The following is a 23,946-nucleotide window of genomic DNA, read 5'->3' on the forward strand; positions in this document are numbered from 1 at the left end:
GGCTCTGACTGAATCATCAGATAGGCACATGTTAGTGAAGAACGTGATCAATCAAATCCAAAGAGGCATTGCAGGACAATGGACACAGGCAATACTGGCAGGAGAAGTTCGGCACATTGTCCCTACCTGTGTTGGCCTGCCACTAGAACTCAGTTTATATAGTACTGGTCTGATACATGCTGCAGCCAACGGTGAGGATGGAAAAGCATCATTTAATGGTTTCACCTCAACACATAGGAATTTCAGTTTTAATCTCTGGTCTAACATTAAATCCCTCTGTAGTCTTGGCACATCGCCTACCTTCTTTGTCTCAGGTTCCAGTTTTCTAATATGGAGGTAGAAATACATCATTACGTTACATGTGGTGTGAGAATTAATTAGCTGGGTATAAATGCTGCCCTTGGATACAGGTGTGTAACTCCTGATTCATTTTAGTAGGCACTACAAGGGTAAAATTGGGCCCTTCTTAATTCTGTAAAGTGTTTTGAAGATGAAATGGTGCTACCTAAGTGCTAATTATTATTATTTTAACAAAACTGTCAATTTGAAACCCTTAATTTATTGTTTTGCCATTGCTATAATTCTTTTCAATCTCTTCCAGTTGGTGTAAATATGTCCCCCTCTTTATCCGGCAATTTTAAACCTTTGCAGTTCTTTGATGCCAATGTGCAACTTCATGCTGATATCAACCCAAGGTTAGAAAAACTAGGATATATATGTATACAAATATGATGGTATGGTATAATTTTATTGGCAGGGATTTGGGGTAGCTGAATTATTCACGAGGGTGAAGCCATGTGTAAGTTATATAGGTCAATCCAAATAGGTGCTGTTAAACCTTTTATTCCACACTACATCATCATGTTCTGTACTTGCCACATACATTACAGAGCATTTAAAAAAATATCCTGGAATTATGTTTTTTGTGCCTACACTGCTGGGTGTCTTAGTCATCATTAATCCAGTTGTACAGGCCTCAGAGCGAACCATATAAATATCTCTAAACAAGACATAAAATATCTTTTCTATACCTAAAAAATGTCATGTTATCCCAGACCTTTCAGTGCTATCAGTGTGTGCTAGATCCAAACTGAGAGTGTACCACTTCTCATAAAGCTTCTATTTCTGCCCCTTGAGGGATGAGTGATATGAGATGTAAAGTCATGATATTTTACATAGAAAAGAAGCTGCTACGGGTGCACTAACTATGGTCATCCTGGGCCTCAGGCTAGTGTAATTTTTTTGGAGGTGGGAGAGAGAAGAAATATTTTTGGAGCTAGTTGATTTTTTAAAAATAGCAGCTGTTTGAAAGAGCTCAAGATTTTCTAATATTAGAATAAGAACTGGGGTGATGGATTAGAAGTGGAGAGGGCAGGTGAGGTGGTCTAACAGCCCATGTTAAATTAATTTATCACATGACTCTACAATTCGTCACATGGATCTCACCTCCACATATGTGGTATATCTCTTTATCTGTCAATAGATTGATTGACATTTTTCCTCCTATAACAGCAAACTCTGATTTCCAAAAAAGATATTTCTATACAGCAAATTCTACATTTCAAAGTGTGCTTTCTAAGTATATATTTATCAATGTATATGGTTATGCATGTTTGTATTTTACCTCTCTTTCAGCATATACATGCATACAGTGGCAATGATGGGAATCAATACACAGTACTTTCAGAGTGGTCTTGAATTTCATGCCAAGTTCCATGCCAACATCCCAATGAAATTTTATGCCAAAATAAACATGAAAGATAAAAGTTTGAAGTTTGAAACAACTCCGTGCCACCAGGAAACTGAGCTAGTGACTGCAAGGTACAGCAGTTATATTTACTTTGTTTACTTTTAACTAGGGTGACCAGATGTCCCGACTTTATAGGGAGAGTCCCAATATTTGAGGCTTTTTTAATATGGGCTCCTGTTACCGCCTACCCCCTGTCCTGATATTTTCATATTTGCCATCTGGTCACCCTAGTTTTAACTCTTCTGTACAATTGATGGTGAATTACCTATTATAAAATGTTAAAGACATGGCTTTTTGCTAAGACTTTGCTGTAGTAGGATAGTTATACAATGCTAAATATTTTCTTTTGTTCACCATGTTCAGGATGTATGTTTTTGTATTTCACTTTACCGGTGATTTCAGTCCTCTGTCATTTAATGGCCCTCATCCTGAAGTCCTGACTCAAGCAATGAAGCCATTGAGGGTTTTGCCTAAGTAAGGACTACAGAATCAGGCCCAGTGCACTTCTGGTGGTTAAATACAAGTTAACTTGTAGAGTAATTGCCATTATTGCACTTGTAAATGCCCCTCCCTTTATAGTCCTTTGTTTGTCTCATACAGAATTGAACTACTCTAACATTTTATGTAGTTAATAATTGTTATGCGCTCATGCTGTTAGCAGCTAGAAATATGAAACCGATTAAATGGAACTGTCCACATTAAGCAACATACTGCATCAACTCTAATTAACCATAAATAGCCCACTGCAGAGCCATTGTTCATAACATGATGTGTCTTGAACTGTACTCAGCAGGGCAGTACATTTAAGTTCTGGAGGGCCACTTGAGAGAAGGAGTTCCATAGGTGGGACCTAGACTGAAAGTGATCTACCTCCAATCCTCAAATCATCACAGCTACAGAATGTCCTCAAAACACATCAGTTCATCTCAGCAGTTTTGGTGAGACTTAGGGAGAGAGACAATCTCTAAAAGAGCCAGATCCAAATCATGTAGGGCTTTGCAGGATAGAACCAACACCTGATTTCAACTAGAAGCAGATGGGGAGCCAGTGCAGTACATAGAGAACAATTGTAGTTTGCATTTCACTAAGTAGATGAAGGGCAGCGTCAATGGCAGCTCCATTTAGAGTGTATTGCAATTGTCCAATCTGGACATGACAAAGGCAGTATCTGTGGCAAGGAGAGGTCATAGATTACCCTTATTATCCACAGATAAAACAAAGTACTCTGAGTGACTATGGTTACATGGGAATCCAACAGTAACAGAGAGCCCCCAACAACCCCAAGGTTGTGAATGTCTTTTGAAAGGGATGAGTAGACTCCACCAACAAACAGAGCAGTCAAAACCCTTGTTATTTCTTCAGACTGCTTTCTTCTGCCAACTAGCATCACCTCTATCTCTTCTGGATTAAAAATAGCAGGCCTGTGAAAAATCAGAATAAAGTATATTATCATAGAGCCATTTACAAGTAGTGTATTGTGCCTATTCCCACAGGACTAAAGTTTATGCTATTTCAAGAAATGTAGAAGAGATAACTTCAGCAAAGAGATCTTCAGTTCTACCAGAAGAAGCTGTATCGGATGTTTCCGAGCAACGTTTTAAATCACCAGAAAGGACTTCAATAAATGGTGCCACGACGGTAATTAACACTCCTATATTTGTATAATATAGATAGATGGATAGATAATGGATTGGTGGATAGATGATAGATGGATGGATAGATAATGGATATGTAGATAAATGGATGGATAGATAATGAATAGATAGATGAACAGATAGATAAATAATGGATCTGATTTTCAGAAGTGTTGAGCACCCATAACTCCTGTTGAAATCAATGGGACTTAGGTGTTCAGACCATTTAAAATCAGTCTTCATATACATTGCTGCAGTAGAATGTAATGGGCCAAGTGATGGAATTCTTACTCTTGGTCTGCTCATTCCTCTCATTTCTGTGCAGAGTAGATTCTAAGTGTGCAGATCTGGCTGTTTCTTCACAGTAAGAGGTATCATCCATATCCATGGGGCTTTCTTCCTCTTCCCAGTACCCCATGGAGAGGCTTCCCTGGGACACCAGATCCACGTGGAAGGTGTAGGCCTGAGGCAGGATGGTGAGGGCAGGAAGCAGGATGTGCATTTTGCTTCCCAAGCCCTGTGGGAATCAGTGCAAATGGTAACAGAGTCCCAGGCTCTGCTTTTCTAAGTGCCCTTCATGCTGGGAATCCCCTTTAAAAGGGAGCCAGCTGCTGCTTGGGAGTCCTGCACCAGCTTTTGAGTCGCTTTTGCTCCCCCTCCAATTCCCCTTAAATATGCCATGTTTCTGTTTAATGCAGCAAAGAACAGCTTCTGGCGGGATGTCTGAGAAATATTCTTCTGGCCCAGAAGAAGAATTTCACCACAGAGCTAGAGGAAGATCTTATGCACGAGTCTTTTGTAGCAAATTACATAGTTTGGGTTGCCAAACCTGCCTTAATCTGCGATTACGAGATGCTGCTTTCTTAAAAGATACATTTCTATACAGATTGGTTGGACAGCATGAAATCAAATTAGTTTTGAAACCAGGTATCGTATTATGCACAAAAATTTCTGTTTATCCATATCAGTACAACTAAAGCAATATATCCCTTAATGAATGTGTCTGGTGTTTAGTCCATACAGATGCTGCTATTGACAAAATACAGCTGGAGATTCAGGCAGGATCCAGAGCAGCTTTCAGAATAATCCAGCTGGTAACCCCAGTGTCAGAGGAAGATGATGATTCAACTCCAGATGACGTGGTTCAAAGAAAACTGAAGAAGATCCTAGGAATTGAAAGTATATTTAAGGTAATTGACTTGTTTGAAATGAAAGATAATTGAACAACAACAAAAAATCCCAAAACAAAATAAATGGTCCTACAAAATTAGAGGGAAAGCTGCAGAAAAAAAACCAGAGTTTGATTTAGTTAGAACTGTAAATATTGTCTAAAGGGTAAGAAAAGTATATGCTGCAGGAACAGTGTCAGGTTGTTTAGGTTGTTAAACTAAAAAGGAAGGAAATAAGAGTTAAAAGCCTAATCAAATCAGACCTATTCAGTATCTTATTATTACATTTCAAATAAAGAAGTTGTTTGTCGTTTGTTTCGGTTTTCACCAAGGTTGGTCGTGATTTGATGTCTAACATAGTGAATGCCAGTGAAAATGAGATAGGATCGGAAGAGGTTAAAATAGGGAAAGAACAAGTTAAAAATTACTTGGACAAATTAGATGTCCTTAAGTCACCAGGGCCTGATGAAATGCATCCTAGAATACTCAAGGAGCTGACTGAGGAGATATCTGAGCCATTAGCAATTATCTTTGAGAAGTCATGGAAGACAGGAGAGATTCCAGAAGACTGGAAAAGAGCAAATTAAGTGCCCATCTATAAAAAGGGAAATAAGGACAATCTGGGGAATTACAGACCAGTCAGCTTAACTTCTGTACCCGAAAAGATAATGGAGCAAATAATTAAGCAATCAATTTGCAAAAATCTAGAAGATAATAAGGTGATAAGTAACAGTTGGCATGGATTTGTCAAAAACAAATCATGTCAAACCAACCTGATAGCATTCTTTGACAGGGTAACAAGCCTTGTGGATGGAGGGAAGTGGTAGACGTGGTATATCTTGACTTTAGTAAAGTTTTTGATACTGTCTCACATGACCTTCTCATAAACAAACTATGGAAATGCAACCTAGATTGAACTACTATAAGGTGGGTGCAAAACTGGTTGGAAAACTGTTCCCAGAGAGTAGTTATCAGTGGTTCACAGTCAGTCTGGAAGCGCATATTGAGTGGGGTCCCGCAGGGATCAATTCTGGGTCTGGTTCTGTTCAATATCTTCATCAATTATTTAAATCAGGGGTCGGCAACCTATGGCACGCGTGCCAAAGACGGCACGCGAGCTGATTTTTAATGGCACACTGCTGCCTGCCGGGGTCCCAGCCGCCAGCGCCGCTCAGCCCGCTGCCGAACCCAGGCTGGCAGCAGGCTGGGCGGGGCCGACGGCTGGGACCCCAGCAGGCAGCAGCGTGCCATTAAAAATCCTGCCTGGCCCAACCTGCTCTTCTCCCCCCCCCCCCACTACTCTCTCCTGCGGGGGCAGGGGGCAGAAGCTTGGTCCTGCCAGCTACTGCTGCAGGGCAGCCTCCACTGGCAGCCAAGCTCCCTCCTCCCCCACCTCTTCGCCCAGCCTGCTGGGTTCCTGCCCCTCTTCTCCCCCTCCCTGCGGCCCAACAGCTGATGGCCCTGGAGGGAGGCGGGGGAGAGAGAGGGGGAGAAGCGGATCTGGAAACACAGCTGCAGTGTGCTCGCTGCTCCAGAGAAGAGGCGGGGGCAGGGATGGGGCCTTGGGGAAGGAGGGTGGAATCAGGGCATATCCCCTCCAGCCCCCTGCCATGAGCTGCTCAGTGCAGGGGGCTGGGAGCATCCTCATGACTCCAGCCCACACCCTCAGCCCCCTGCCCTGACTCCTGAACCCCCTCCACCCCCTCACCCCTCTGCCCTGCACTCCCCACACCCCTGCCCTGACCTGTGCACCTCCTCACACACACCCAGCCCCCTGCCCTGACCCCTGCACCCCCACGACCCCAGCCCTGACTCCAGCACCCCCTCACATGCCCCCAGCCCTCTGCCCTGACTCCTGCACCCTTCTCACATACCACCATCCTCTTGCCCTGACTCCTGCACCCCCACACATACCCATCCCCCCCACACCCTATGCCCTGACTCTTGAACCCCCCACATCCCCATCCCCACCCTGAGCACCAAACAGAAGCTCCTGCACCCACTCCCCACATTCCCATCTGCACCCCTCACACCAAATGGCAACTGCCCAGGTAAGTGCTCCACACCCAAACCTCCTGCCCCAACCCTGAGTCCCCTCCCTCATTCTAGCTCCTGGTCAGACCCTACACCCCAACCCCCAGCCTTCTCCTTCACCCCCAGCCCTGTGCTCAGTGCACTCCCACCCTCAGCTCAGTGCAGAGAGAGAGGAAGAGAATGGGCCAGAACCAGGGAGAAGGTAGGTACCCACTCTATGTGGGCAGGGCCGGGAACCCAGACTGGCAGCGGGCAGAGCAGGATCAGCAGCCGGGACCTTGGCTGGCAGGAGTTGGCGGACAGAACCCCAGACCGGCAGCGGACTGAGTGGCAGCAGGCTGAGACGCTCAGCCTGCTGCCGGTCTGAGGTTCTGGCTGTCGGCCCCTTGCCAGCCGGGGTCCCGGCCCCAGGCCCCGCTCAGCCCGCTGCCGGCCTAGCTGAATGGAACCCCAGGCTGGCAGCGGGCTGAGCGGGCCAGCGGCGTAAGATCAGCATTTTAATTTAATTTTAAATGAAGATTCTTAAACATTTTGAAAACTTTGTTTACTTTACATACACCAATAGTTTAGTTATATAATATATAGACTTATAGAGAGAGACCTTCTAAAAAACGTTAAAATGTATTACCGGCACGCGAAACCTAAATTAAAGTGAATAAATGAAGACTCTGCACACCACTTCTGAAAGGTTGCTGACCCCTGATTTAAATAATGGCATAGAGAGTACACTTATAAAGTTTGCGGACAATACCAAGCTGGGTGGGGTTGCAAGTGCTTTGGCGGATAAGATTAAAATTCAAAATGATCTGGACAAACTGGAGAAATGGTCTGAAGTAAATAGGATGAAATTCAATAAGGACAAATGCAAAGTACTCCATTTAGGAAAGAACAGTCAGTTGCACACATATAAAATGGGAAATGACTGCCTAGGAAAGAGTACTGCGGAAGGGGATCTGGGGTCATAGTGGATCACAAGCTAAATATGAGTCAACAGTGTAACGCTGTTGCAAAAAAGTGAACAACATTCTGGGATGTATTAGCAGGAGTGTTGTAAGCAAGACACAAGAAGTAATTCTTCTGCTCTACTCCACACTGATTAGGCCTCAACTGGAGTATTGTGTCCTGTTCTGGGTGCCACATTTCGGAAAGGATGTGGACAAATTGGAGAGAATCCAGAGAAGAACCACAAAAATTATTAAAGATCTAGAAAACATGATCTATGAGGGAAGATTGAAAAAAAATGGGTTTGTTTAGTCTGGAAAAGAGAAGACTAGGGCGGGGGGGACATAACAGTTTTCAAGTACATAAAAGGTTATTACAAGGAGGAGGAAGAAAAATTATTTTTCTTAACCTCTGAGTATAGGACAAGAAGCAATGGGCTTAAATTGCAGCAAAGGAGGTTTAGGTTGGATATTACGAAAAACTTTCTCACTGTCAGGGTGGGTAAGCACTGGAATAAATTGGCAAGGGAGGTTGTGGGATCTCCATCACTGGAGATTTTTAATAGCAGGTTAGACAAACACCTGTCAGGAATGGCCTAGATAATTAATCCTGCCACAAGTGCAGGGGACTGGACTAGATGACCTCCCAAGATCCCTTCCAGATTCTATATGAAACCTTCCCTCTCAGTGTTTACAATGCAAACATTGCAGCATTGTGCTAGTATATGATGAGATACAGAATGTGAAATTGACTAGACCCTGGAGGGAGCTGTGCTACAAAGGAGGATGGGAGCCAAGGGAGCAGTGTGGAGATCTTGGGCCTTCAGAAAGCTTCTCCTGTGTCCTGTGGATATCCTGCATCTGAAAAGCTAGGTTTATGGGGTAATGTGCCCGGTTCGTCAAGAGGCAGGGCTAACCCTGCCAAATGATTTGGAGGAAGAATCATTAAATCTCCTGTTCCCTAGATCAGTATTTCCCAAACTTGGGATGCTGCTTGTGTAGGGAAAGCCCCTGGCAGGCTGGGCCAGTTTATTTACCTGCCCCATCCGCAGGTTTGGCCAATCACGGTTCCCAGTGGCCGCGGTTCGCCGCTCCAGGCCAATGGGAGCTGCTGGAAGCAGCGCGGGCTGAGGGACGTACTGGCCGCTGCTTCCAGCAGCTCCCATTGGCCTGGAGCAGTGAACCACAGCAAGTGGAAGCCACAATCGGCTGAACCTGCGGACGGGGCAGGTAAACAAACCGGCCCGGCCTGCCAGGGGCTTTCCCTACACAAGCGGTGTCCCAAGTTTGGGAAACACTGCCTTAGATGGATTGTTTCCAACATAGGGGTACAGGAGGCCTGAATGTTTTCCTCGTGACACATAATATATAATTCCCAAAGCAATGAAGCTATTATTCCTGGAAAGTCAAGAACATGCAAGTGGCTTTAAATTCAATAACATTGCACTGACTATGATAGGAAAATGATTCTCGGTAACTGATATAATTCTTCGAAGTAACATTTGATTGGACTTGCAGGCTGCAAACAGAAGTGTACATCAGCACCTTAAGAAGCAGGCCGCCAAGAAAGATAAAGCCAAAATTGCAGAAATTAGCACAGATCCAGCTGCTAAGTATCAATCCAGCTCACCCTCATCATCGTCCTCATCATCATCTTCCTCCTCCTCCTCCTCTTCTGTTGGTGACAAACACAGGAATACGGACATGAAAGACAAAACATGGCAACCTAGACAAAGGGAAGGAAGCAGCAGCAGTAGTAGTCGTGGTGGCAGCAGCAGCAGTGACAGCAGCAGCAGCAGTAGCAGTGACAGTAGTAACAGCAGAAGCTGTAGTAGCAGTGAAGAGGATCATGCTGCAAACAAAGAACAGCAAGGGAAAAGTGACACACCAGTGAGGAGCTGTAGCAGCAGCAGTGAAAGCGAGTTTTCCAAACAGCAGGTAACTCATTCAGACTCTTTCAGGTCTGTATGAATTATATTTCTGGTAATAATGATGTTACTTGATGCACTTTGTTATCATAAATCAAGAAATTATGCATTATGAATGAATGATATAGGGACCGATTCTGCCCTGTCACAGGAGTAACTTCATTGACGTGAACGAGCGTTACACTCACATAATCGAGGGCAGAATTAGACCCAGAGAGTCCAGTGGTACTAGTACAATTTACTTTTACTTCTCTGTTTATACAATGGCTGGAAACTAGAAGCATATGGAGCACTGGGCAAAGTAATAAAAATATATTGTACAAATTAGAGGAGTGGGCCAAAAGAAATCTGATGAGGTTTAACAAGGACAAGTGCAGAGTCCTGCACTTAGGACAGAAGATCCCATGCACTGCTACAGACTAGGGACCGAGTGGCTAGGCAGCAGTTCTGCAGAAAAGAACCTAGGGGTTACAGTAGACGAGAAGCTGGATATGAGTCAACAGTGTGTCCTTGTTGCCAAGAAGGCTAATGGCATTTTGGACTGTATATAAGTAGGAGCACTGCCAACAGATCGAGGGACGTGATCATTCCCCTCTATTTGGCATTGGTGAGGCCTCATCTGGAGTACTGTGTCCAGTTTTGGGCCCCACACTACAAGAAGGATATGGAAAAATTGGAAAGAGTCCAGCAGAGGGCAACAAAAATGATTAGGGGTCTGGAGCACATGACTTATGAGGAGAGGCTGAGGGAACTGGGATTGTTTAGTCTGCAGAAGAGAAGAATGAGGGGGGATTTGATAGCTGCTTTCAACTACCTGAAAGAGAGTTCCAAAGAGGATGGATCTAGACTGTTCTCAGTGGTAGCAGATGACAGAACAAGGAGGAATGGCCTCAAGTTGCAGTGGGGGAGGTTTAGGTTGGATATTAGGAAAAACTTTTCACTAGGAGGGTGGTGAAGCACTGGAAGGGTTTACCTAGGGAGGTGGTGGAATCTCCTTCCTTAGAGGTTTTTAAGGTCAGGCTTGACAAAGCCCTGACTGGGATGATTTAGTTGGGAATTGGTCCTGCTTTGAGCAGAGGGTTGGACTAGATGACCCCCTGAGGTCCCTTCCAACCCTGATATTCTATGATTGCTCTCTGCCATCATGGTGATAGATTAGGTGATCTAATATAGATCTTTTCCATCTGTAACTTCTGAGATTCTCCGAGTCATTCAGATTTGAGTGTTGCGTATATTTTATTACTGAAATTCTTATCTAATATTTTGCCATATTTTGTACTGCACCTTTTCGAGCAGTAACCCAAAGCAGCTTTTATGGGAGTTACTTCCACTTCTTGTTTATTTTCACAGGCTGATCCAGAAATTTATCAGTATCGGTTCATGTCGGCACACAGAGAACAGGTAAATTTTCTACTCTGTGCATGCAGGGCCAAACACTGGTTTCATTGACTTCGGGGAGGGGGAGCAGGATTTGGTCCACTGAGAAGAAAAGTGTTAAAAATAACTTGTGGAACCACTTTCTGTGAACTGTCTTGGTAAGTCACTTGATTAAGGATGATTCTTCAATTGTTGCAGTATCCAAGAAAGAAAGTCCCAAGCAGCAGCAGTAGCTCTTCTTCCTCCAGTTCTAGTTCTTTTGAGAGTAGTGATGAAGGCAGCTACAGAGGAAGTGCTCAGGTGGGTGTTTTCAACAAGAAACAAAAGCAGGTGAAAACTTTGTCAACACTGCCACGGATTTCCATCTATTGTAAAATTCTGATATTAGTTAAAGGAAAGATATAATTAGTGAGTTATTATATTAAATAATATAAAAATTATTATGAGTCTACATATAACTCTTTCTTACCAGTATAGAAGTACTGTGCCTTGGGTTGTCACTGAATAGCTCTTACTACTATGTCCAATAAGGGTGGGATAACTGAACCTAACAGATATGCTTACACATGATGAATAGTGCATTACTAAGTGAGTAGTCCCATTAAAATAAATGGGACCACTTGTGAAGTGCTACTCAACATATATGAAAGTATCTGACTCAGACCTCTAGCAATTTCTGGTTGGTGTTGTCAGCGGATTGCATCCTGTACTGCTTAGGTCCTGATTCTGATGTCCTGATGCATGCTTAGTAGTGCCTTTCTCTGCAGGTTGTTCCATTCATGTCAACAAGGCCATGGGTAAAATTTTCAAAAGTACCTAAGTGATTTAGGAGCCAAAGTCCTATCTTCAAAAGTGACACAGGCATTTAGGAACCTATGTTCCACTGAAAGTTAATGGGACTTAGGGACTTTTGGAATTTTTTGTGCATAGTCAGGTACTACACTATGTAAGAATGACAGAGAGAATCTGGACCTTAATGAATATGTTTTCTCTGTGCAGTGTAAATATGCTGAACAGATCTGTTTGTTGATATAAATGAATATGGTTTTAAAAGTTAAAATGTATTTGTTTAAGAAGGCAGTTATTTATTAACTAAATTTCAGTTTGGTACAATGAAAGAATCTGATCATGTGCTCTTTGATGTCATTATGAGTTTTGAATGAATAAAGAATGCAGGCTCAACCCCAAAGCTTGTTAATCTAAAAGATCTGTTCTTTGTCAGGTCACATTTAATTCCATGTTTCCTTTGGGTACACTGAAATTGCTCTTGTAAAAGATTTTTTCCATTATTGTTTTACTTGTTCAAGATTTGATCCTGCTCTCCTGGAAATCAATGGCAAAACTCCCAATGACTTCAATGGAGCTGGATCACATGCTTAAAGGATTTCACTGTATTTCTGGATAGGATTCTGCTGAGTACTGTACATAGCATGTTTTTTTTAATAAAGACCATTCCTTTAACAAATATTAATTTATCTGACATTCAGTGTAGTACTTTACTTTACTTTTAAAAATGTTTCAACTGACTTTTTCTCCTGTGACTTTAGCCTAAATTCCTGGGAGACAGTACACCTCCAATACTGGCTGTTATTCTTCGTGCTATTGGAAATGACAGAAAGCTGGCAGGCTTCCAGCTTGTGTTGTACACAGACTTACACTCCACCACACCCAGGATACAAGTGTTTGTGTCAAACATCTCAGAATCAAGTATATGGAAACTCTGCGCTGATGCTTCAATAGTAAATTCTTACAAAGCAGTGGTAAGGTTCAAACATAATCTGACCAACAGTAAATGTTTTATATTTATATTTTATATTTATATTCACATTTAAAATAAAATTAATGATTCCTCTCTCTTAGAGTTATCTAAAATGGGGCCAGGATTGCCAGGACTACAGGATTGATGGAAAAGTTGTAACTGGCCAATTTGCTGATTACCCAGCCACACAGATCAAGCTAGAGTGGTCTAAAGTTCCTTCAAGAATCAAAATAGCTGCAAGATGGTGAGATCTGACTCATCATTTTTTTAAATCTAAATTCTTTCCTTATTTTACAGCATAATCAAACTGGGAGAATGCATATTCAGCAATGAGCGTTCGACAATTAGAGGCACAATCCTGCAGTTCCTACACAGGCAAAAGTCCTGAATGTGGAAATTTTCATAGGATCAGACCACACATTGGTCTCTCCTGTTTTATTTAGTCTCCAATTCACTTTTGTTTGAGTGTAATCCTTAGCATGCGTCTCTCTTAGAGCAGCACAATAGGTCTATTTGAAACACAAAGTTCATTACATACTAATTAGAATACATTAATGTGGCAGTGATTATAAGAAAACTGTACGATGCTAGATTCAGAATAGGTTTCTCTTATGGGTTCACAGCCACACTACTGGTTTTTTTGTTTGTTTGTTTTTTTATCAGTGTTGTCCAATATGGAGACACACAGATGGCAACTTCTCTTGATACCTAAATACATACATGTACATGTTAGTTAGAGACACTGGGATAGTAGCTGCCTGGTTAACAGATTACCACCAGATGCTTGAGGAGAACATAGTTTAAACTAGGTTGGATTACTTGGAAAGACTGATATCTGCTCTTGCTACCCTAGATAGAAACTATCCAGTGGAATACCTGGACAATTCTGTTCTGAATGCATTTTTTCATGTACAATACATGCACTTATTGTGGAGGATGAACAGGGAACTGAGTATAACAGAGTTCATTCTTATTCTTTTGGAGGCAACACTTGTTTTGAGGCAATTTTTTTTATTGCTTATTCAGTCCCCAAACCTATAATAGGGACTGATGATGAGGTCCTCATCTCTTCACAGTGAGAATCCAAGTGAGCATAAGGGCTCATGCTAATGGATCCTGTTAACACATATTGGGGCTTTAATAACAAGCTGTCTGGTTTTTAGGTATTTAATGGACTGGGGATGTCCAATTTTCAACACTGAATGTCTTTAACACTGCTTGGCTATCCCATCCTGGTTACTGCATGCTGCCATGCGGCTTCCTGAATTCAGTAGCAATTTTCAGTGTCCTGATACTGCTGCCTCTCCTGCCCTGCACAGTACCACATACTCACACACACTGCTCGGTGACAGGCTTGCTCTCTGACAGATGCCAAAAACAGCATTTACTTCATTATGAGTGTTTCAGTATGAATGGAATTTAAATAAAACTCTCCAGAGAAAATCAATTAAATCACTTATTCCGTCTTCCAGGTTTTACACATTTGTTCCAGCAGTAGCATATATGCTTGGATTTTCCCAAAGGGAACAGAACAATCCCTCTCAACAGGCTACTCTGGTTATGGCTCTAACTTCTCCAAGAACCTGTGATGTTGCTCTCAAGCTACCTGATGTAAATATTTTACATTTTTGTTTTTTAAAAAGGTTTGCCAGAGAATTTAGTGCTCACGAAATTGAAGGTTGAGAGTTTTGGCTTGAGCCACAAATATTTTTTTCAGTTTATAAAAACAGGAATAAACTCCCATTCCATGCTCTTGGTGCTTTTACATAATTTTGTTTCATAATAAAAATATCTTGTAATTGACTTTTCCCTACTCTAATGGATAAAAAACAAATCAGCAAATAAAATAGAGCCAGCATAACAAATACATAAACAAGCAAACAAACAACTAACTAATAAAAAACAGTTCAGCCTTCAGAGTACCTCCTCCCCAAATCTCCGGGAAGAGGACAGCATGCTTGGAAGGTTGACAAATCCAGGCTCTGTTGGGTCAAAAACAGAGAGACAAAATTACTGTTGAGGACCCCTGACAGATAATGTGCTACCAGTAGCCCTTTCAAAATGATGTAGCTCCAGTTGAGGCTTCACTGATCTTGACTCTGGTAGTACTGATCTGGGGAGTTTGTCTCTCGTGTAAACAGGTCCCAAGCCATTTGGGCAGTGGGGATCTATGGTATATGTTTCCTCAAAGAGTTCCATTAATGAACCTCAGAGCTAATCTATATCACCTTTGTTATTCCAGAGACTTCATATGTGGCACCTGTGCAGTCATTGTGTAGTGTAGACAAATAGGGACTTTCGTTCCTTTTCACTTGTGACCCACGTAGATTTCGATCAGTGAAAGGATAATGCATAACACAGCCCCCTTTGAATATTACCATAAAAATATTGGTTTTACGGAAATTTGACATATTCTATATTCTAATCTAGTTTCTGTTTCCTTTTCAGCTCACAATTTATGGCCGAGACATTAGTCTTCCACTGCCACTCCCTTTAGATCCACATATATCAACTTCAGTGCTGCAGTATCCTGCTTGGAATTTCTTCACTAAAATACCATCCTCAGTCATTGACCGTCTTAAAGGTCAGTAATTCATCATCTTCAAAGGCATGCACTAATAGCCTCATTTTTTTTCATTACTTGGAATTATTTGACATGTATTAAAAATAAATTGAACTGCAAACAAAAACTTTACATCTATAATCAAGGTGAGCTAGGTTGCCCAGGTGTAAATGAGAGCAGAATTTGGCTCAGTGTACCATATGTTGTACTAATGTCTAAACATATTCAAATCCAGGTCAGAAATTAGGGTTTGAGTCTGCCCATTGACAGCAGTGAAAAACACACATTCTCCCAAATTTGCACATTATTTTGTGTCAGAGTCATTATCTCTTAAGAATCCTGGATAAAATTAGATTGGAATGTCTGACCAAGATTTACAAGTGATCAACCATTCTGAGTACTTCAGTGTTTGGGCAACCTGCTTTAGACTCCTTAAAGGGCACCCAAAATCACTTTTGCAAATCTTGGCCATAATCTCACTTCCTTTATTTGTGTTTTTAAGGGTTTACTTTTTCAATAATGAAATATTAAGGACCCAGTTGTGCGATCCTTTCTCAGGTAAAAGCTTCAATGAAAGAGCCAAATTATGCACTGGTGCAAATGGACACAATTCATCTGAAGTCAATACATTTGTACCCCAGCTGAATTTGGCTCATTGTGGAGGACTGCAGAATTGGTCTCTACGATTGTTACAGAAACTTAATAAGAAAACATATAGGAGCCAATTCTGCTCTCAATTACACCAGTGTAAATCCATGGGACAAATTCCCATGATGCAACTTTACTGAAGTCAAAGCTGATTAGAGCTGGTAGGAAAATTTCTAAGAATGACATTTCAGTGAAAAGTGGGTTGGGGAGAATGCTCACATTCTGAGGCATTTGTTTTCTGTTTCTTAACCAGCTCTAATCCTGATAAAACTCAGCATAATCCATAAACCCATATAAACTGTCAAATATTCTGTCATGGAACTCCATCTTCTGGTGCTACTCCTCTGAAGTCAATGATGTGGTAATTATTATTAACATGTTGGGATAAATTCTGCTCTCATTTACATCACATGAAGGTTACTGAAGTCAATAGACCAAATGTATAGGATTGCACCAGAGCAAATAAGAGCAGAATTTATTTCACAATATTCATAATGGTCATATTTCTGCTCGCTTGTGTGCAGTGATGGGCTAAATGCTGCTCTCACACTGGAGCCAATATGAAATTATTCAATACAGTGGGGTTATTTTGAATTTATGCTGGTGTAGGCAAGAGCAGAAACTGGCCCAACAATTAAAAAAACAATTAGTACATTTGAACAGCTAAATGAAAAAAGCTCACTAATGGTGGGCTTTTTTTTTTTCCAGGTCATTGTTCAGTCTCCCAAAATACGATCACAACCTTCAATGAAGTTGAATTCAACTACTCGATGCCTGCAAATTGCTACCATGTCTTGGCCCAAGATTGTAGCCCAGAACTGAAATTCCTGGTGATGATGAAGCAAGCTGAAGAGTCTGCTGACCTTAAAGCAATCAATATCAAACTTGCCAGTCAGTAAGTAATTCCAGAGAATGTGGCAATTAGATGCTAAGATGATCACAAGGATATTTGAGAGCTAGAGGGTTAATGGAGATTGATAATGGCAGATAATGGCTATTGAAGTCAATGGAAAGAAACCCAGAACTTTACACCTGGAGGTCACTTTTTTAAATGCAACTGAGGTTTGTACTAACCAAAAATCTTTACCACCCAACAGCTGTTCATTAAACTATGAGAAATTATTTGGTTGTCTCAGTCCAATTCTTAGGGAGCAAGTACAAAGATTGCAATTATACTAGTTAGCATCCTGCTTGACAATCTCAGCAGGGAGGACAAAGATTGAACGTATGTGGAAATTGAACTACTCTCTCATTTTAGAGATAGTCTGTTAGGCCACCCCTTATTTGGTGCCTAATATTCCACAGCCATTATCAAGTCAATTTAGGACACACACTGTCTTATATTGCAGCAGCAACTGTGCACAATTGTACACTGTAATACAAAAGTTTGATATTATAATGTGTGTATGATTATGTACCACAAAAAACAATATGGGAGAGTTGTCCTTTATTTCCTTAATATGTAGGTGGTCTCCTCTAGTATAAGGTATAAACTGGGGCAGCATAGGGAAGCTTGCAGTGTGCTGTACCTGTTTCGTGGCAAAATAAAAGGTTGCAGGCTCCAAGTCTGTTGGTCTAGCACAGTAGTTCTCAAACTTTTGTACGGTGACCCCTTTCACACAGCAAGCCTCTGAGTGTGACCCACTTTATAAATTAATAACACTTTTTTTATATTGAACATTATTATAAATGTTGGAGGTGATGCAGGGTTTGGGAATGGAGGCTGACAGCTCACGACCCCCCATGTAATAACCTTGTGACCCCCTGAGGGGCCATGACTCCCATTTTGCAAACTCCTGGTCTAGCACCTTTTGTACTGGGGGCATTCTCTGCGACAGTGGAGCCTTTTTCCACTCCCTGGTCATTTCATGCATCCTGGAGGAGTTCCTCTGGGAAACATCCACCAACTCCTTGTACTCATTCACAGAGCAGTGGGTGCTGCCCGGGGTTCTCTGCTCGCTGTCCCCATACAGTGCCCTTGTTTTACACCTTTGACCTGCATGCCCATTCCTGGTTGTATCATTTTTTGTCCCAAGTAATCATTTGTATCCTGGATCTTAGGGTCCCTTTCCCACCTGATGGGGGTGAACCTTTAGTTTGGTGGGCTCCGGCTACCGCTCACTAGAATTCAAAGAGGCTATCACCTTTCAGGAGTGGTGAACTCATTTGTGAACATTTGAAAAAAGTGAATGAATCTCCATTCTTACAGATCATTTTTTTATTTTAAAGTGGTAATTTAATAAGGAAACAGTCTTTTGTTTTGTGACTCTCCTTTGTTAAAAATTATTATTTAAACATTATGAACAGTGTATCATGATTGCTAAAATATTTTGGGGCAATTAAGCTGTTTATGGTAAATGTAATGTCTAAATAAAATTTTAAAACATATTTTTCCTGGGAAAAAATGCTACAATACGCAGTATTTTCAGATAATCGGAGAGATCATACGTTTGCCACAGAGAACCCAATTTTCTTGTGGAATGTGGAGCACCATCAACTCACTTTAATTATTATAGAAGTATCTGTTTAGCTCCAATAGTGTGTTGGAGTGCTTCACTTCAGGGTGATAAGGGAACTCAGGACCCTGCAGGGTCAGAGCTACAGTGTTTATGAATTGTGAGTTAAGTAGCACAAAAGGGAAACATTCCTTTAAAGCAGGGGTGGGCAAACTTTTTGGCCTGAGGGCTACATCTGGGTATGGAAATTGTATGGTGGGTCATGAATGCTCACTAAATTGGGGGCTGGGGTATGGGAGGGGTTGAGGGCTGCGGCTGGGGGTACAGGCTCTGGGGTAGGGCCAGAAATTAGTTCAGAGTGTGGGAGGGGGCTCCGGGCTGGGACAGGGGGTTGGGGTGTGGGGGAGTGGTGAGGGCTCCAGCTGGGGGTGCGGGCTTTGGGGGTTGGGCTGGGGATGAGGGGTTTGGGATGCAGGAGGGTGCTCCAGGCTGGGACCGAGGGGTTCGGAGGGCAGGAGGGGGTTGAGGCATGGGAGGAGGTCAGGGATTCAGGCTCTGGGCGGCGCTTATCTCAGACAGCTCCTGGAAGCAGCGGCATGTCCCTACTCTGGCTCCTATGTGGAGGTGCAGCCAGGCAGATCTGCGCATTGCAGTTCCTAGCCAATGAGAGCTGCAGGGGCAGCGTGTGGAGCCCCCTATGCATAGGAGCCGGAGGAAGACATACTTATACTTCCAGGAGCTGCGCAGAGTCACAGCACACAAGGCAAGTCCCCGCTTGCCCGCTCCCCAGTGGGAGCTCGAGGGCTGGATTAAAACATCTGCTGGGCTGGACTGTAGTTTGCGGGCCATAGTTTGCCCACCCCTACTTTATACTCATTTTGTTCTGTTTTTAAAGTGAGATTGACATGTATCCTTCAAATGGACTCATCCAGCTGATGATCAATGGTATTCAAACCCCAGCAGAGATTCTTCCATACACATCTAATTCTGGTAGGTGACATAGCATATTTTATATTGCATTTAATATTTTCTGCTATATATTTGAAGAAGAAAGAAAGAGGGAGAACCACACCAGGCAGGTCAGACCCATAGATGCAGCAGCAATATTTTAATTTAAACCCAACAATATTATCAGACTCATGGCTGGGGAATAATATTTAAGAACATGGTTCTGCAGATCTCTCTCAGGATAAAGTATCAGAGGGGTAGCCATGTTAGTCTGGATCTGTAAAAGCAGCAAAGAGTCCTGTGGCACCTGTAAAAGCAGCAAAGGGTCCTGTAGGAGAACACTTCAATCTCCCTGGACACACAATAGCAGATTTAAAGGTACCAATCCTGCAGCAAAAAAACTTCAGGACCAGACTTCAAAGAGAAACTGCTGAGCTTCAGTTCATCTGCAAATTTGACACCATCAGCTCAGGATTAAACAAAGACTGTGAATGGCTTGCCAACTACAGAACCAGTTTCTCCTCCCTTGGTTTTCACACCTCAACTGCTAGAAGAGGGCCTCATCCTCCCTGATTGAACTAATCTCGTTATCTCTAGCCTGCTCCTTGCTTGTATATATATACCTGCCCCTGGAAATTTCCACTACATGCATCCGATGAAGTGGGTATTCACCCACGAAAGCTCATGCTCCAATACGTCTGTTAGTCTATAAGGTGCCACAGGACTCATTGCTGCTTTCTCAGGATAAAATTCACCCTGATCTGGAGAGCCAGACCAAGACCCTCGGCACTACATAAGAATTCCATTGGCAGTAGGCCGGGGACAGACAGACCGTGACAGAGCAATGTGTACAGAGTGGCCTGTGCACCCTCTGCACGGCACACTGTGATTCTTTGCACTGGCTCCACCAAGGCTGTTTCGGAGTTCAGCAAAAAAGATGGGCAAAGAACAGGGACACTGGATCTGCATAATCTTGCACCCCAAGTTTATAAAATATCTATCTATCTATAGATATATATATAGATATATATATAGATATATATATTGTTTGGGTCAAATGAAAAGGTTTCAAGCATTTGTAAACATTGTTGATTTTTTGAAAAATAAAAATTGAAGATTTTGATTCAAAAAGTCATTTTAAATAAAATATTTCATTTTGAAAATGTTGAAACCAAATGTTTTGATTTTTTTCAGAATGTTTTTTTTTAGTTTTTTTTTTACCAAAACTGTTTGTCAAAACTGACATGAATTTGTTAAATGTTTTGGTGAAGCCCAATCTGCATTTTTTTGCCCAAAAAGTTTTTTGTACAAAAAATTAGCCCAGCTCTATTTGTAGAAATGGAGCAATCGAGTTACAGCAGTTACAGTATTGCAGCATCTTGGCTAAAGTAGTGGCCAACGTGTGGGCTGGGAGGTGTTGCCAAGTGTCTCTGGGATTCTGCCAGAGCAGCGGTCACTTTCACCTGTGTCTCATTCCTGTTCTGCATGGCCTGGACTCTAGGCAATTGGCACAATCTGATCTCATATTTTTTATTATTGTTTCCAATATTTATGTTTTCTGATTTGAGGGTGTTATTTGTTTGTTTGTTTGAAGCAAATAATGGCTCACTTAAATAGTTAAAATGGATGGTATTGGTGTTTTAAAAATTATTTCCTACAAATTATATTAAAAAATTGGCTTCTTTCTGTGGCATGCAGCCAGAACAATGTTAGGGCATGCCATTCCTCTCCATAAACAACTGTCACCACTATAGGAATTGTACAGTTTGTATTCAGTGTATATTTTATAAACAGCTACTCTCAAATTGATTTAATATGTAATAATTACTGTGTTATGCTCTGATCCTGCAATCAGATCTCTTGACAAAGACCCTCACTGGACCTGCTTGCAGGATAAGAGCCTAACAAAGCAATATTAATTTGGCACCTTTACTTCATTGGGGTTTTGTACAGGAGCTGAGGTCCTCATTAGCAAATCCAATTTCAGGATTGAGGTTTTAGAGACTTGCCAAATTAAGAGCCTGGTCCAAATGCCATTGAAGTTAATGGGAGACTCTTCCTTAAATGGGAGTTGGATCAGGCTCTAAAAGAGTGATCTAAAAAAGATCATTTTGCTGTTATATTGCAGATGCATACATTCTGATCAGCAGTGAGAAGGAAGGCTTGTCAGTAAAAGCCCCAGAGTATGGCATAGATAAACTTTATTATGATGGACATACACTTAAGGTACAGTACTTTTTTCTTCACTGTTAGTGTTTTCACTTTTATAAAATAAACATTTAAATTGACCTTTCCTTTGTTTTCATACAGATTCAAGTTGGTTTCTGGATGGCTGGAAAAACATGTGGTATTTGTGGAAAATATGACGGCGAGAGTAAACAGAAATATCAAATGCCTAGTGGATATGTAGCTAAAGATGCAGTGAGCTTTGCTCATTCTTGGATTCTCTCAGAAGAGCCCTGTGCTGGAGGTATGAAGATTCTAAAATATATTAGTGCTATTACCATGAGTGACAAGTGAATAGCTTCAAGAATAACTACAATATTTAGATATATGGGCTATACTGGATCCAAGTTCTAAGGTAGAGCTGGACAATAGAGTACCTGCCAATCTGCTGCCAGTGCACACATTTCACTATCAATGTGATTGGTGCTTACATATAAAAGAAAGTAAATTTTCCTGAGATTGGTAGTTCATTGCAAGGTCTTGTGTTGTTGCATTGTTATACCAGGTTAGTTTTTATCATGCATCTACATGAGGGATGTGTGTGTGTTAAATCATATTATAAACACAAAAATGACTTTTGCAATGTAAGTCAGGTAAGAACCAGTAAATACCTATAAAAAACCGATATTCTTTAAAGGCAGATAATCATTTTATTGGGCATATCTTCATTGCTGATTTGTATTCTGTTACTTTCATGTTTTTATTGTCTATCAAAAATATAAAGTTTCTCTCTCCTAATTACACTAGACTGATAAGGAGCTAGAGAGGGACATTTTACTGGCTAGAGATTGGGGGCACATGACATCTTGCCATGATGTACAAAAACATACCGGTATTAGCAGCTACACGCCAGCAAGAAGTCAGAATGCCCTCTATGGCCAAAGCGGGTGTGACATGCAAGAAAAGGAATGTAACTGTTCCCCAAGTTGAGCAGCATGTGGTCAGTCAGTCCATGTAGCCACGAGCAAGTCAGGCATGTGCATCACACTTGCACAAAGGAGCAACCCTACCCTGCAAAGCACAACACCTTTTCTGAGCTGTCTGGGCCTGTTACTGCAGGATGCCTCTTGTTACAGACGTGCAGTTGTTATCCCATTGGCATTTCTCAGGGCAGAATTTAGTGCCTGATCCTCTTCCTTCTGAAATCAACAGTAAAACTCCCATCAACTTCAATGGGAGCAAATTTAAAATATTATTTATCACTGATCTACTGTTTTTAGATCTCTTTGATTTCACTGATTCATCTATGTAATACTCAGTTGTAGTTGGGGAAATGTATATGCTTTCTAGAGCTTATGTTTTAAAATCCAATTATTTAACTTCTTGTAGCTTGTAAACTGCAGCGCACACTCATCAAAATTGAGAAGCCAGTTGGTTTTGAAAATGTGGCCTCAAAGTGCTATTCAGTTGAGCCAGTTTTGCGCTGTGTGAAAGGATGTTCAGCAACTAGAACGGTTCCTGTCTTTGTTGGCTTCCATTGTGTGCCAGCTGGTAAGTCTCAAAACTCCATACCTTTTCAGGGGGTGTGTCATGCATGTCCGATTGTTAGACTCCATGAAGACTTAGCATCCCCATCAGCTATGGGAGGAAGTGCATCAGTCCAGGCTACAGCCTCCTGTGACACTGTTATTCATGTTCTTCAAAGAGCTTACCAAGAACCGTTAGCACAAAAAAAAGAGGACGTGGTATTTCTAATGTGAAAAAAAGCACCAAATCCTAAATTTTGGGAGAAAAAAAAGCAGTAAAGTCTACCTGCAGAGTCATGTTACTTCAACATGGGTAAGGGTAGGAGAAGCTAGCCTAAATGATTTAAAAAAGTGTACTGTCTTTTAAAAAAATAAGATTCCAAATAATGATGCCAATTAAAATGACAAGCTTGACTATGGAGTCCTTCTGCATTCAAAACTCTCATTGAGTTCAGTGGGTGTTGGACCTGCATAAAGACTGCTTCCTACAACTTTTGTTTTTGTTTTTTATTGCTTTGACCTAGGGTTTTGAGATGTTTGCTTTACACTTCAAGTAATAAAAATGCAGGTTTTGAAACTGTATAATCCTGGATACTCCATTTGAATTAACACATTTGAGTCCCAGGAAAGTACACAAATAACTTTCACATAATTTCCCCTCCCACCATTTTCTTATTTTCAGACTCCACAGCCAGCTTTGATGAAGAACAGATTAGGTTAAACCAGAAGTCTGAGGATTTGGAGAACACAGTTGATGCTCATACAATGTGTTCCTGTGAACAATTACAGTGTGCAGCATGACACGACATTTCACAGGGTTAAATATCCCTAATGGTGGGTTGTTGTTTTTTTGATGTATGCATACTCATTCTCTGCAATCATGGACACGCTACTTTGTTTCAGACAGTAAACTTATTAACACTGAATTATTTTATAAAATGATTTCTCAATGTAATATTTTAAGATTTTGAAAACAATTCTGGATACCCTTAATAAATATTTGCACTTTAAAAACAGTTGTTCAGGTTTATGTTTTGACTATACAAA

The 23,946-nt window shown here is 41.5% G+C and overlaps 1 protein-coding gene across 1 annotated transcript in view; it reads left to right on the top strand.

Moving 5' to 3' along the window:
* Positions 1-23,899, top strand: part of LOC120371126 (vitellogenin-2-like) — a 38,444-nt gene extending 14,545 nt beyond the window's left edge. The window contains exons 17-35 of the mRNA XM_039486669.1: positions 2-191; positions 602-695; positions 1,636-1,821; positions 3,244-3,388; positions 4,083-4,311; positions 4,399-4,574; positions 9,047-9,466; positions 10,807-10,857; positions 11,032-11,133; positions 12,381-12,593; positions 12,694-12,836; positions 14,065-14,203; positions 15,041-15,176; positions 16,512-16,698; positions 19,155-19,249; positions 21,336-21,433; positions 21,518-21,677; positions 22,763-22,924; positions 23,582-23,899. Of these exons, the coding sequence (XP_039342603.1) occupies positions 2-191; positions 602-695; positions 1,636-1,821; positions 3,244-3,388; positions 4,083-4,311; positions 4,399-4,574; positions 9,047-9,466; positions 10,807-10,857; positions 11,032-11,133; positions 12,381-12,593; positions 12,694-12,836; positions 14,065-14,203; positions 15,041-15,176; positions 16,512-16,698; positions 19,155-19,249; positions 21,336-21,433; positions 21,518-21,677; positions 22,763-22,924; positions 23,582-23,700 (3,045 nt within the window). The 3' untranslated portion in view covers positions 23,701-23,899. The remainder of the gene's footprint in view (position 1; positions 192-601; positions 696-1,635; positions 1,822-3,243; positions 3,389-4,082; positions 4,312-4,398; positions 4,575-9,046; positions 9,467-10,806; positions 10,858-11,031; positions 11,134-12,380; positions 12,594-12,693; positions 12,837-14,064; positions 14,204-15,040; positions 15,177-16,511; positions 16,699-19,154; positions 19,250-21,335; positions 21,434-21,517; positions 21,678-22,762; positions 22,925-23,581) is intronic.
* Positions 23,900-23,946: the final 47 nt, after the last annotated feature.

Source organism: Mauremys reevesii, linkage group 8, assembly GCF_016161935.1.
Source record: "Mauremys reevesii isolate NIE-2019 linkage group 8, ASM1616193v1, whole genome shotgun sequence".
Classification (NCBI taxonomy): Eukaryota; Metazoa; Chordata; order Testudines; family Geoemydidae; genus Mauremys; species Mauremys reevesii.